General features: G+C 34.5%; 1 protein-coding gene across 1 annotated transcript in view; it reads left to right on the forward strand.

Annotated features, from left to right (window-relative positions):
• Positions 1-2387: 2387 nt before the first annotated feature.
• LOC113047920 (solute carrier organic anion transporter family member 1C1-like) overlaps positions 2388-14616 on the forward strand; it is a 28410-nt gene continuing 16181 nt past the window's right edge. The window contains exons 1-3 of the mRNA XM_026209306.1: positions 2388-3014; positions 5716-5853; positions 11545-11686. Coding sequence (XP_026065091.1) covers positions 5776-5853; positions 11545-11686 — 220 coding nt within the window. The 5' untranslated portion in view covers positions 2388-3014; positions 5716-5775. The remainder of the gene's footprint in view (positions 3015-5715; positions 5854-11544; positions 11687-14616) is intronic.

Consider the following 14616-nt stretch of genomic DNA (forward strand, 5'->3'; position numbering starts at 1 on the left):
TCAACAGGCGAGAATGGATTAATGAAATCATGTTAGAAATACCAGGCCAAGAATTATGCCATGCCCTCGAAAACCGTCTGAAACTACCATAAACCACAAACAGATTACTAACGCCCCAAATCAGGAAAAGCTAAGCGCCAAAAAACTGTGAAGCAATTGCAGATTGTGTGAAGAGCATCCTGAATCAAGTGCTGACGTGGAAGGGGAAAGTCTACAAGTATATATAATTACATTAAAAAATATATATTTTATTTTATACTGGGGGAAAAAATTATGGATTTGAACTAGATTTTTTACTTAGAAATTCAATAGTAAACCACAAAAAATTACAAAGAAATGTGGAATTTAGAGAAGAAACACTGAAATAGTGTTGCTATTTGCTTGTAAAACATAAACCAATAAACTAAACTTTTTTTTTTTTGACTAATATAATTTCTTTTACAGTGTAATCACCTGAATTACTACTTTTTAATACCTAAATGACTGCTGTGTAATGATCCTTTTTATTTCAATAGCAATTATTTGTGTTAAAAAGTTCAGTCATGTGAAGCATTATGCTACGATAATAATAATGTACTTTCATGTATTCATAATTCTATTTTCATATATTCATAATGTGTTATTTTTAATGCTGTTAAATACACATTTTTAAATGCATTTGCATATTCAAACTTTTTAAAACAGATCATTAACTGATTGATTTATGTTAAAAAATTTTAGGATTTATATATATATATATATATAATATATATATATAAATATATATAGTAATGTGTGTGTGTGTGTGTGTGTATATTATATATATATTGAATATTCTATTTAAAATTATCAATATTAATTATTATTTTTATTTATTTTTATTTTACTTTATTGAGGCTTTATGCATTTTTGTTCCCCCAATCACCATTTCATCCCATTTCTTTGACAATTTTAAATATGCAATGTATTTTTCATTTTCTATTTACAGTGGTTATCAATTATGAACATAGGCAGACAGTCCATTTAATACCATGATGCGCCACGTGAATGCATTGGCCATCATCTCGTATTTTTAATCAGAAATGCAAAGACATTCGGCAAAATTAATGGCTTTAATGCTTTGGGTGCTTTTGAGTCTACATGGACAAGTCACGAATCAGCAAGAGTAGGATGTGTGTAATCCACAGTCAGAAGGTTATAACAACTGTCATATTATGGTCTGGTCATCTCCATGGAAACAAGGCAATGTGTATTGTCTCTCCTCTATCCACCTTTTCCTGAATATGTTATATAAGGATTCCATATTGACTGAATTGTATTGTTTTTTTAAACATATAAGAAGTGTGGCTGTAGATATTATGTGGCTGGAACAAAATCATCTGGCTGTGGATAAATATGATGTGTATGAGTACACACATCTGTTCCTTTCAGAAATATTTAGATTTGGATGCCCAGGCCTGGTATAATTGATCTGGATGGGGGGATGGATGGATGAATGCTGGTTGAACGGCCTTGATGAATGACTGACTTGCTCCCATAGTTTGATATTTTGCTTTGGCATTGAAAAAATCCGTCTGTCTCTCACATTGATTTCACTTTTGATTCACAGGCATGCTATCCCTGAAAAGCACTTGGAAACTCAAACCAAGCAAATTATCTCTTTGACAACAATCCCTTAAAAATAATGACGTTCATTTAATATTCATGTTATTCAAACCTAAGACTGAGCTTACAAACAAGAATCTTATCTAAGAAAGTTTATTTCGGCAACCTTTAGGATTAGTGTTAACATTTTGCATCGGCACACAGATGAGATTGTAATGAATGACTGCACATCAATCATGTTATTTTAAAATAGACTCAGGATCTCAGAGAATCTTGTGATAAAATAATACTTGAAAAAATATTTAATATGTTAATATTTTGTATATTAAATTTTTTAATATGATAACAAATGTATTAACTATTAATAAATATAAATAAATGAATAATAAAATTGCTTATTTAAATGTTTCCATGTTTTTGATGTTCCTCTGACATAATGAAAACGTATTTTTAAAAATATTATTAAAGATTAATCATGTTGTATTAAAATGGACTTCATGATCAGGATCTCAGAGACCTTGTGATAAAATAATTCAAAATTAATATGCAATTTAATACATTAATATAATAATATTTAATACGTTAAAAAAAAATGAATAATAATGGTAAGTTGTAATGTTTCAGGCTTTTTTGAAAAAGCCGTGAGATCCCAAAAATATGTTATAAAATAATAATAATTTAAAAATTAATATAGATAATGATAATAATAGGTTATTAATAAAATAATTGTTTTTTAATGTTTTAATGTTTCAGGCTTTTTAAAGAGCCGTGTGTTTTCTCAGACCCGTAAACAAAGGGTTAATTACACAGTTTGTGTTTTTCAGCATGACTTTAATGTAAATTATGACCAAGTTTTTTCATATATAACTTTCATTCACAGACAACATGAAATCACATAAGGCTAAACATAGCTTAGTGTCACAGCATGTATTTTATGAATTCGCAATGAATCATATAGTGTTTGTCAGACATGTATTATTGTAAGTTATGATAAAGTGCGACCATTGTACTGGAACAGTGATGAAACGCTCCGCGCGCATTTCACGCGTCTGGTGTGATGCGCGCTCATCACGTGCTTCAGCTCGAGCCATCCAGCCGCTTCGAGCAGAACAAACTATCTCACCTCTCAGGAAAAACCTTCAAGATTGACGTCAAAAAGATTAAGCTATTCGGACACATCGAGCTGAACGCGGAGGAATCGGATGTGAGTGGAAGTGTTGGGAAACCTCCAGGTCAGGACCAAGTGCCTTTCCTCGTCTCCGGCAGCCCGTGGGAAGTTTCTTTCCATGAAAAACCCATCTGACACACATGATCTGCTCCATACGCACTCATTCTGGACCAGCGGGGACACTTCCATATCCATAGATTGTATAACAACCAACATAAGACGAGACTGGATTGTATATTCCCTATACGAACTGTGAGATTTGGTGAGTATATCGCAGCTGTTCCTCTGTATACCAAGACGTTTGACCTAATTCATCTCTTGCTTACAAATTATGGATATGTATTGCGCACTTGACATGATGAGATGGTTTAAAACGGGTCTGGCGGTGCGCAAAGCTGCGTGGCGTTTTGTGTAAGAAGACGAGAAAGACAATAGCTGCTCGTTAAAAGTAGGTCTGCTGTGTGTTTGTGCCCATTTGTTTAATTAAACGATTGAGAGTTATTGTGCATCATAATTACCCGCGCCATTGACTGTTAATTATAGCTACTAATAATCATGTTATAGCATGCTTTAATTATGCATGCTCCTCCGGGTTCAAGATTATTATTGCTATATTCAATTTGTGCAATGGATATTATACATTCAACAGTATGTGAGGTGTTTTTTCTTTTTCTCTGGTCACTCTTGGGTTCGGCGTGGATTCGCATCAGCTGCTGGTTAATTAGACGCACCTGCACACTGGTTGTCATGACCACTCATCCACATCAACTCACTAGACTAAAGACTGTTTACATTCACGCGTCTGATGTAAATGTGAGCTCGTGGTTTCCAGATAAATGCAAAGCATCAATTAAAGAAAGTTGCACTGTGGTTAAAGATCTGGCTGGTACACTATTAAAAATAAGGTTTTGATACTATTTGCAATCATACATTTCTATTAAATGTTATAAATAATTACCAAAAAAAGGTAAACACATTGAATTTAGAAGTAGAAAGACTGAAATACACTGCAAATTAGTTGTTCTGCTTCAAAATTTTGTTTTATTCAATGTTAAGTGATGTTTCTTTGAAATTGATTGTAAAATAGCAAATTCTGAGTGAAAATTGTTTGTGTGTGTGTGTGTGTGTGTGTTGTGTAATGCACTCTAGTGACCTTAAGTTGTATTTCAACTTCAAATAATCATTTTTATAGTGCAACTGAAAGGTTTTTAGTTCAAAGCCAATATGTTTACTTATTATTTTTATGATTAAATGTTTTAGTTCTGCGTTTTGACGTAATAACTAAATAATCATAATACAACTCTATGTAGTCATTAATATGAAGTTATGTATAAATGTTTCTGATTTCTTTAGAAACACACTAAACAGTGCCATTTAGACATGATAAGACAGACTTAAGTAGAAAAGAGCAAATATTGTTTAAAATTAGTCAACCCTTTATCTGTCTATTTCTACAAAAGAAGCTGGTTCATGAACCATTGTGTCCTTGTGTAAGACACATAACCTCAGATTACTCTAGAGGGCCTGTCCCTCTCATAAGTGCTATTAAATAAGTGTAAATAGAAGTGGAATAGATTTTGTTTATGTGAGTTATCAAGGACCTGAAGTTGTTGATAGTTTTATTACCAATAAACAATAACACAAGTTGCAACTTTAGCTGGGGCTTTAGTTGATAGTTTGGTCATAACTTTGTCAAAAAAAAACACAAATGTTTATTCAACGTGTTATTCCACCACACATTCACAGCCATGTTTTGTAACCAATACATCTTTCATATTTTATGTCAGCAGGCATAAAACTAAAGAAAGTCAAGTAAAACTAAATCATAAAGAACTAGAAATACTTAAAATTATTTTCTCAATTTCATTTACTTTACTAAAATATACTAAAATAACAAAAAATATATAAAAATGTATATAGATATATTTTATAGTAACCTCCATAATTTCAAAATCTTAACTAAAATAAAAAATCATAAAAATATAAACCAATTCATAATATATATTTTTTAATTATAAAAGAATCTCAGTGATACACAAGTTCATTGGTTTCGTTTGAAATTGCTCTTTAAACCACCAAGAACGATAACTATAAAGATAACTATAAAGATAACTATAAAGATAACGATATTAGCGTCCACACCAGCGAACGATATCGTCTGTTTATTCTGAGCGCACGTGCGTCTGCCGTTTTAAATCCTCGAGCTCATTATAGCAGGATGGATTCTGATTGGATGTCAATGTTTATATCGTTCAACAGCTGAAAAGAAAAAATCGTTCTGGAAAATGATTCCAACGATATCGTTTCTCTATGCCTTTATCGTTGTAGTTGTAGTGTGGACTGCTATTCTTTAATATTGAGAACGATTTTTAGAACTATAGCTTTATCGTTATCTTTATAGTTATCGTGCTTGGTGTGAACGGCCTTAATCTCAAAGTGGTTGTTGAGATTAAGATTCCCGAAGCGACATATAAGGTACATAAGTACAAAATGAAAGCCTGTGGTGTTAGATTAGATGAGCGTACAGTATATAAAGCATGCATTTGTTTACATGCTTGCAAAGAAAAGTTTGCACAATATACTTAATTAGATTTCATCATATCTATTATTCTAAATGCAACAACATTGTAATATTTTCCAAAGATTTTCTCAATTCAAACCTGCTTTTTGCTTTGAAACTCATGCCAGGATATTATTGGAGAAAATGCGCTCCGTAGAACGTTGCACGTTTCTCCTGGGAGCTGGTCTTTCTGCTGCTATTCTTAGAGTTGTCACTTCAATCAGTCTATAAGAACGAGAATTGCATTGCACGAACACAATGCAGAACTTTTGTTTAGCACCGTGTGCCAAATTTGTGTGGCTTCCTCAAATTCTATTTAAACCTGTGACAAGAACAACATATTCTTGCTAAAAGCAGTTTTTATGGCAGGATCACACACATATGCGAGCTGTCTCTCTTTCAGGGGTGCATGCATAAATACCAAGAAGCTGCATTAGAGAGTCATTGACCAAAGAGAACGAAAATGGACCCGCCGAATAAGGAGATACGGTCACCGGAGAACGGCCCCAGCTCGGCTCGGCCCTGTTGCTCAAGCCTCAAGGTAAATCTTCTGACTTTAACACCTATAGGAGCTTTATTCTCAATTGTCATGTTGTGTTGATGCCTGAAGGAGAAGCGCTGGTATGTCTACGAGCTTGCAGGTCCATTGCTTTCCATGTAACAGGCTTTATAGGCCTCTGGCGCTGTAACATCATTGGGTCCAAACAAGATTTATCCTCAGTTTGTGGTGGAGTCTTCTTCTGAAGAGCTGAGCACTGGGAACAGTGGACGTTTTGAGCCAGTGACATAGGCGGAAATCCCAGGCGGGGGAATAACAATGAATTTAATCACAACTGTTAATAACAATGTTTTATACTTTATATAACTTTGTAAGTAGTAAAACAGTGCAAACAGGGCAAAAAAAACAAAACATTTTGAGTCTCCCCCTCACTTGTCTCACAGTCTTTGGTCCGAATGCCTGCTTTCCTCTTTTACATCACCTCAATTGCAGAGTTTTTTGTTTTTTACAAGATCGGGCTAGCTTTGGGGTAGTTTTGAGTAGCAATCGGGCAAGTTTTGTTTGGAAAACCCGGAACCCTGCATCATGTGACCACAACAGCTTTAATTCTATTTAAAAGTTCTTTCATTTGGCACGGTCTCCCCTGCAACAATAATAGTAGAAAGGATGTGTATACTTGTCCTCACATGTACAATTTTAGCTGCATTATTTGTGTCCCCTTCAAAAATTGCTCTTGAGAAATTTTATGTTTAGTGTTCCCCCCAACTGTTAGAGGAAATGTATGCCCCCGGCCAGTGCTTCTGATGAGATGATTGTGGCTAACAATGCAAATAATGAGAGATTCATGAACCACAGTCCCTCTGTCATAAACACATGAGCACGGCCACAGAAGATCCATTCAGTGTCTCTATAAGACATGCAGTCATGAGCTCTATTTTAAAACACAGTGTGTATGTATATATATATATATATATATATATATACTCAACGGCCACTCTATAGGGTACACCTGTTCAGTAGCCAATCACATGGAAGCAACTCAATGCATTTAGGCATCTAGACGACTTAGTTTTAACCGAGCATCAGAATGGGGAAGAAGAGGATTTAAGTGACGTTTAATGTGGTATGGTTGTTGGTGCAAGACGGGCTGGTCTGAGTATTTCAAAAGCTGCTGATCTACTGGGATTTTCACGCACAACCATCTCTAGGGTTTACAGAGAATGGTCCAAAAAAGAGAAGATATCAAGTGAGTGGTCAGTTGTGTGGATGGAAATGCCTTGTTGATGTCAGAGGTCAGAGGAGAATTGTCAGACTGGTTCGAGATGATAGAAAGGCTACAGTAACTCAAATAACCAAGGTATGCAGAATACCATCTCTGAACGCACAACATGTTGAACCCTGAAGCAGCAGAAGACCACACCGGGTGCCGCTGCTGTCAGATAAGAACAGGAAACAGAGGCAACAATTCACACAGACTCAACAAAGTTGGACAATAGAAGATTGGAAAAGTGTTGCCTGGTCTGAACATGGAAAAGAACATGAAAGCATTGATTCATCGTGTCTTGTCTCAATGGTTCCTCCTGCTGGTGGTGGTGTAATGGTGTGAGGGATGTTTTCTTGGCACACTCTGGGCCCAAATGAGCATCGTTTAAATGCCACAGTCTTCCTGAGTATTGTTGCTGACCATGTCCATCCCTTTATAACTACAGTGAACACATCTTCAGATGGCTACTTCCAGCAGGACAATGCACATGTCACAAATCATCTCAGACTGGTTTCTTGAACATGACATTGAGTTCACTTCACTCAAACGCCCTCCACAGTCACCAGATCTGAATCCAGTAGAGCAGCTCTGGGATGTGGAGGAACGGGAGATTCACATCATAGCTGTGTAGCCGACAAATCTGCAGCAACTGCGTGATGTTATCATCTCAATATAGACCTTAATCTCTGAGGAATGTTTCCAACACCTTGCTGAATCAATGCCACGAAGAATTAAGGCAGTTCTGAAGGCGAAAGGGGGTCAAACCCGCTACTAGCAAGGTGTACCTAATAAAGTGGCCAGTGAGTGTATATCAGAGAATACATATTTACATACTACCTTTCAAAAGCCCCAGTACCTTAATTAAAGTGGTAATGAACTGGCTTTTTCATTATATTATACTGTTGTCTGAGATCCACTTATGACGTCCGTGTGGTTTTTACATTCAAAAACATCAAAATCAGTTTTCTGCCCTGGTATAGAGACCGGCCCGAGAGAAGCAGTCAAAATTATTTCCAGATCAACCTTGTTAACTTTAATAATACACCGTCTTTATTGTGAATAATTCATGTTATGAATGTTATTCCACGGAAGAAGAAGAACATTTTGGTCTTTATATTTATATATGTATCATTTAAATATAATCTCTTGCTCCACTTCTGGAACAACTTTCTTTTTCTATTCTCTATAAATTCTCAATGGATGCATTTGTTTGCCTTCTCTTTAACTATCTAGTGGACTCAAATGTTGACTTGAACCACCCCATGTAGTGGCTAAGAAACACTTTTTTTTAGGGTTCCTCAAATCTAGTCCTGGAGGACCAATGCAATGCTGCAACCCCGATCAAACTCATCTATAGCTGTGATTTTCTCAATTAGCCTGCTTTATTAAAACACCACTGAACCATGATTTGCTGTTTGCTAATGCTAGTTGATAGCAGGTGGAAGTGCATTGGTGTATTCATTGCATACACTCATTCACTGCCATTTTTGTTTCGAGGGTGATGATTGCTGGACTTGTTCTTGTTATTCTGACATGTTGGTTGTGCTGATAATTGCACATGAATTCTAAAAAAAAAAAAAAACATGCATCAAACTACAGCAAAGAGATATGACGAGATTGTACATGGCAGAAATCCAAAAGTGCATTCTGACTGTTTTTCTCTCGGCCATCGAGGGGTTAAATTCCTTTTTAAGGATCATGGCAGCAATAGCTGAAGACGTTATCAGCTGACATGTTTTGGGTATCAAGCCTTCGACCCTCTGGGTTTAAACGTGTTTCTGCATCCAGAAAGAGCTCTTGTTGAGTTCTCAGACAAACCATATGATGGACTAATAAACATTCAGCGCTTAATTAGTAACTATTTTTTTTTCTGCACATTGAGATGAGATCTGAATTTAGAGCTTGTTTTTGTTTGGGATTAAATTTGCATAAGACAACAGTGTAAAAGCTGCTTACAATGAGATTATTTCGCACAGCTAACAAAAGACGCTAGCACAATGAAAAGGCCATTTCTATGAAAGAGTCCATGCAAAGGTGCAGTAAATTTCACCTAAGATGTGTCCTGATCATAATCCTCTGATAAACCTTGACGGAGGCCTATTCTGATTTCCAAATTCTTGGCGTTAGCTCGAGGTCTGATCTTAGAAATGATCTGCATGCTTCAGGAGCACAGGCTAATCTGATGAATGAAGGTATTGTAATTGCACTCATACAGACTCTTAAGGTAAAGCTGATTAGTGGTGTTCTAGCTCTACAAGCTTTGCTTCCAATAACACAAACATAAGAAATTATTACATCCAGTAGAAAAAACTTTCGGGGTTTAGTTCATTTAGTTTTGGTTCATTTATGATCCCTATATATATGATCCCAAATATTTGTGAATTATGGTATTGCTTGGACTAAAAAGTTTTATCTGTATCTGGATGTCGTCACAGTCAGTTAAAAAATAGAAATATCAAAATATACTGATAAGAAAAAGTCATGCAAATGAGTTTAATCTGTTAAAAATATACATTGAATTGCCTTTTTTCTATGTAAAATATTTCAATGGCTTTAAATAAAAAAGTAGTAAAAAAAAAATAGTGCCATTGATCTAATATTATATCTTTCTCATTATTTTGAATGAGATTTTATTGCTATATTTTAATTTGAATTTTCGTTAAAGTTTTAGTCATTTTCTTGTATTATTTTTATCTCTTATTTTTAAATGCCTATGTAGTTAAAACATGTTTTTTGTTTATTTAGTTATTGCAGTAAATTTAATATAAATGAGATAATGTAATGCATTTTATATTTCATTTTATTTATTTATTTATTTATTTTATATAGGTGTAGGTGTTTAATTGTATTTTTATTTTTAGTAATTTATTTTTAATTTTTAAGTATTTATTTATCTACTGTCTATAAGTTCTGGTGTTTAGTTTAAGTTTATTTAGTTTTAGTTATTTTATAATTATTTAAACTTTATTTAAATGAAAATAAGAAATGATGCCTTGGCAAAAAGCTAAAATAATATAAATTTAAGTTTAATGACAATCTGTTACATCATGGAAAATGTCAATGGACCAAAAGTGAGGAAATGCTAAAGTACAGAGTTTTTCTATAATGTTATCGTCAAAGTACGAAGGCATTCCGTTCTGCACTGTTCCAGAGCTATGGAGCGTAATCAGTGCATGACATGCTTGGGAAATCCATAAGTGTGTGAAGGGACCTATGTGCTCTTGAGTGAGGAAATCTCTGGACTGTTGTTAAAGCCGAAAATTAGCCCAGAGGCCATGGCCAGCATGTGTTGCTGTTGGCTGCCGGTCATATTTCTGCGCCCATGTGTAATGTGATCTAAGTTGTGATGAAGGACAATAAATCTATGATGATTTGAGGTTACCGTCCGATATATATATATATATAAATAAATCACATTTTAAAATAGAAAATTTTAATAATATTTCACAATTTTACTGTATTTTTAATCAAATAAATGCAGTCTTAGTGAGCATCATAATGTTTATATATTGCATCCCATAACTTTTAAAAATAGCATTATAATATTATCATTATAATATTAGATAACTAAAAATTTTATTTTTGTATTTTTATAGTAGAATGAATATATATATATATATATATATATATATATATATATATATATATATATATATATATATATATATATATATATACTATAAAAAGTATCTATTGATATTATAATGATCATTTTATAAAGTTCAGGGATGCAAGAAATGTCAATTTAATTTAATAAACATTTTTTAAAAAGATAGTATTAATCAAAAGTTTTATGCCGATGAGCTTCAAAAAGTGATTCAGCTCTTTTTTCCTTCTTTGTACATGAAAAATTCAAGTGTATGTTGAAAGAGGTGTAAAGCTAATGATTTGATCATCAAAGGCTTCTCGTCTCGTCTCTTCTGGCTTCATCTTTTTTTTGCCTCTTCTCTCTTCGCTTCTTCACCCTTCTGTTGTCCACCTTTCTGTTGATTATTAATTTGGATGCAGCGAGTGTGCACATGTGCCCAAAACCCCACAAGAGTGAAGATGCACCACTGTGCCGAGGTGAAACCTCAGCGAATGCTGATGATTTTGACCCAGAAACCCCAACAACAGATGATAAATGTGTCAGTGTTTCATCATCAAAAGCAGCGACTCATTTTGCCTTTGTTTTGCTCATGTTGAGCTTTACGTCACTGTGGTTGAGTGCAGTAGCATCGCTCAAGAGCATGACATAAGATCTCCTAATCCGCTTTTTGTCGCCAGTACCCATAATGCAATGCAGTTTGAGAAATGCACCCACCTCCGTCTCTCCATCTCTACTCTGGTTCCCTACAATTTTAAATGCATATTAATGAAGAGTTGCTTCCATGTCCAAAAATAGGTTAATGAGGGAGAGCGAGATGTGCATGCAGCATCTGACGAAGTGCTGGTGAATAAAACCTCTCTCTTTCTGTGTCTCATTACAGATGTTCCTTGTGGCCTTGTCCTTTGCCTACTTCGCCAAGGCATTATCTGGGAGCTATATGAAAAGCACAATAACTCAGCTGGAAAGACGCTTCGACATCCCCAGTTACTTAATAGGTGTCATTGATGGCAGCTTTGAAATAGGTAAGAACCGGATCTTCATGCGTCAGCAGACCTTTTGCTAGGTTTCGATCCCGTCATGTCTCCCAACCAGCTGCCAAGGTTCTTGTCAAGCCTTTCTCAGCATCTGCGACGCTCCATGCACCGGTGAAAAATAATACTGAGATGCATCGCGTGTGCTGCAATTCACACTCATCCACATCTGCAGTGCAGTCATCCAACAAATCCGACAGTGTGAAGAGCTCTCATCTTCACAAATGCAAATTGCATTTTTTAGTTTCCACATGTATAAATCATTACAAAACATTAAAATGCTTTACTTTTCTAAATAGCAGTGTCCCAAAGAAAATATGTTATTACCATGAAACTTGTTTGCATCATTTGTTTGCATTCTTTGATGAATAAAAAGTTCAAAGGAACCGCATTTATTTGAATTGGAAATCTTTATAAATTATAAATGTCTTTACTGTTACTTTGATTCATTTAATGCATCCTTGCTGAAAAAAGTACAAATATTTATATAATAAATATAAATATAATATTTAGTAAATACATATTAAATACATAAATTAAAATATTAATCTGTTTAATGCATTCTAAAGGAATAAAATGTAATAGTAATATAATTTAAATATAGTATTTACAAAAATAAGATATTAAAATTGATATATTTATTATATTTAGAAAATAAATAAAAATATAATATTTAAAAAATAAATATTAATCTATTCAACGTATTCAATATTTAGAAAATAAATGTAAAATATACAAAATAAAATCTTAATATGAATCTATTTAATGCATTCTTGTTGAATAAAAGTGCAAATATTTATATAAAAATAAATATAATATTTACAAAATAAAATATTTATATTAATGTATTATTTAATCATATTACATAATTATAGTTGTGTTTACTATTATTATTATTATTAACATATTATATTATTAATTTATAATGCTTATCCCAAAATCTTAATCAGTTAATTTTTCGACCTTTGCAGGTGTGCATGGATGCCAGTACTAAAATAAAAAAAGAATGCCACAGAAACACCATTTAAATGTTTATAATCAAAGTTTTATTTCCGATGAGCTTCAAAAGTGACTCAGCTCTTTATTTATCTTTGTGCATGTAAAATCATAGTCTAGAGTGGAAGCGAGGCTAAACCCTGCTCACACTTCTGCAGCCGTCGCTCACGTGGCCCTAGCAACCAGTGTTTCCATAGGAGTGTTGTTATGGCAATGGGAAACGGCGTGCAGCCTCGCAGAGATCATGTGTCAGAGTTAGCATCACTGTCTTGCTGTCTTACGTCCCTGTTATCAACAAGTGCCCGGAAAACCTGCCGAACAAAGGCTGCTGTGTGTTATTAAATCTTACCTCTCAGGTCGTTCACAATTTGTCTACCTGGGTTCAAACAGATCTCATTCTGTTTCTTGTTTTTTGTAACGATTTATTTTGTAAAAAGCGCTATACAAATAAACTTGAATTGAATTGAATTGAATTTCTCTGTGTCAGGGTGTCCCTCAGGGGTGAGTCTTGGGACCTACTTTATTTAGTATTTAAATGTTCAGAAATATGGTCTGAGCTATCACTGCTATGCAGACGACACCTAAATTTATATCAGCTCTCAGTCTGGTCTTAATTTTTCCTCTTCAAACCTGTCTGACTGTTTGATGGAAATTAAAGGGTGGATGAAACGCAACTTTCCTAAACTAAACTGCTCCAAAACTGAAGTCTTATTAATTGGCACCCCTTTGAATGTCAGTAAATGTACGGATTTTAGAATCTCAGTAGACAACACCCACTTGTCCCCTTCTGGCCAGGCTCGTAATTTCTGGGTTATTGGTGATGCCCAGCTAACTTTTAATTCTCATTTTAATAACATAACGAAGGTAGCTTTTTTTCCATCTGAGAAACATTGCACGCACAATGCATTGCTTCTGTGGATTGTTTTAAGAGACTTCTCTTTTTACTCAAGCTTTTAATTTATAAATCTTGTTTTTTTTATACTTATTTTTTTTACTGCAATGTTTGTTTGATTGTTTGACTATTTTGTACGTACGTTGTAGCGCTTTGAGCATGTGAAAGGCGCATTATAAATAAAATGTATTGTGTGTTTTATAAATGTTTGGGTGAGTTGTTTCTTTTTGCTTAAGCTGACCTCCTTTCAAACTGAGCCGTGGTGTAAACGTCTGAGAATTCCTGTTCCCATTAAGGCCATGAAATTTCCTGACCGCCACACCGGGTTCAGAGCTGTGCTATAATCGTCCTCACAAAGACCTCCGTTCATGGAGCTGTGAAGCTCAGAAACCAAATAAATCGGCCAATAAATGCTCCTCGCAGACAAAGAGGTCAATCATGAAGAAATCAGTTGTGAAGCATCATGTTCAGAGAGTTTGTGGAGCACATACGTGCACTCATGGGTTATCATTTTATTTTACAATTGTTTACTTTAAAGGAATAGTTCATGCAAAAAAAAAAGAAGATTTGCTGAGAATTCATTTGATGATTCACTAGATGAGTTTGTTTCTTCAGCAGATGTTGAGAAATGAAGCATTGCATCAGTTGCTCACCAATGGGTCTCTGCAGTGAATGGGTACCGTCAGAATGAGAGTCCAAACAGCTGATAAAAACATCACAATAATCCAAAAGTAATCCACACCACTCCAGTCAGTCAGTTAAAATCTTGAGAAGAGAAAAGCTGTGTGTTCAAAAAAAACTTTGTAAACGGTGCTTGATTTGTGCAGATTTCTCTCCTGATTCAGAGCAGATTCGTTTTTCACTGCAAAAAGCAATATCATGGAGGAAGCAGTAGTTTGACGCTAAAAACATCTTGATGGATTGGTTTCTTTTGTCTTCACAAGACATTAATTGATGGACTGGAGTGGTGTGAATTGCTTGTGGATTATTGTGAGAGCTGTTTGGACTCTCATTCTGACGGCACCCATTCACT

This window comes from Carassius auratus, chromosome 29 (assembly GCF_003368295.1).
Source record: "Carassius auratus strain Wakin chromosome 29, ASM336829v1, whole genome shotgun sequence".
NCBI lineage: Eukaryota > Metazoa > Chordata > Actinopteri > Cypriniformes > Cyprinidae > Carassius > Carassius auratus.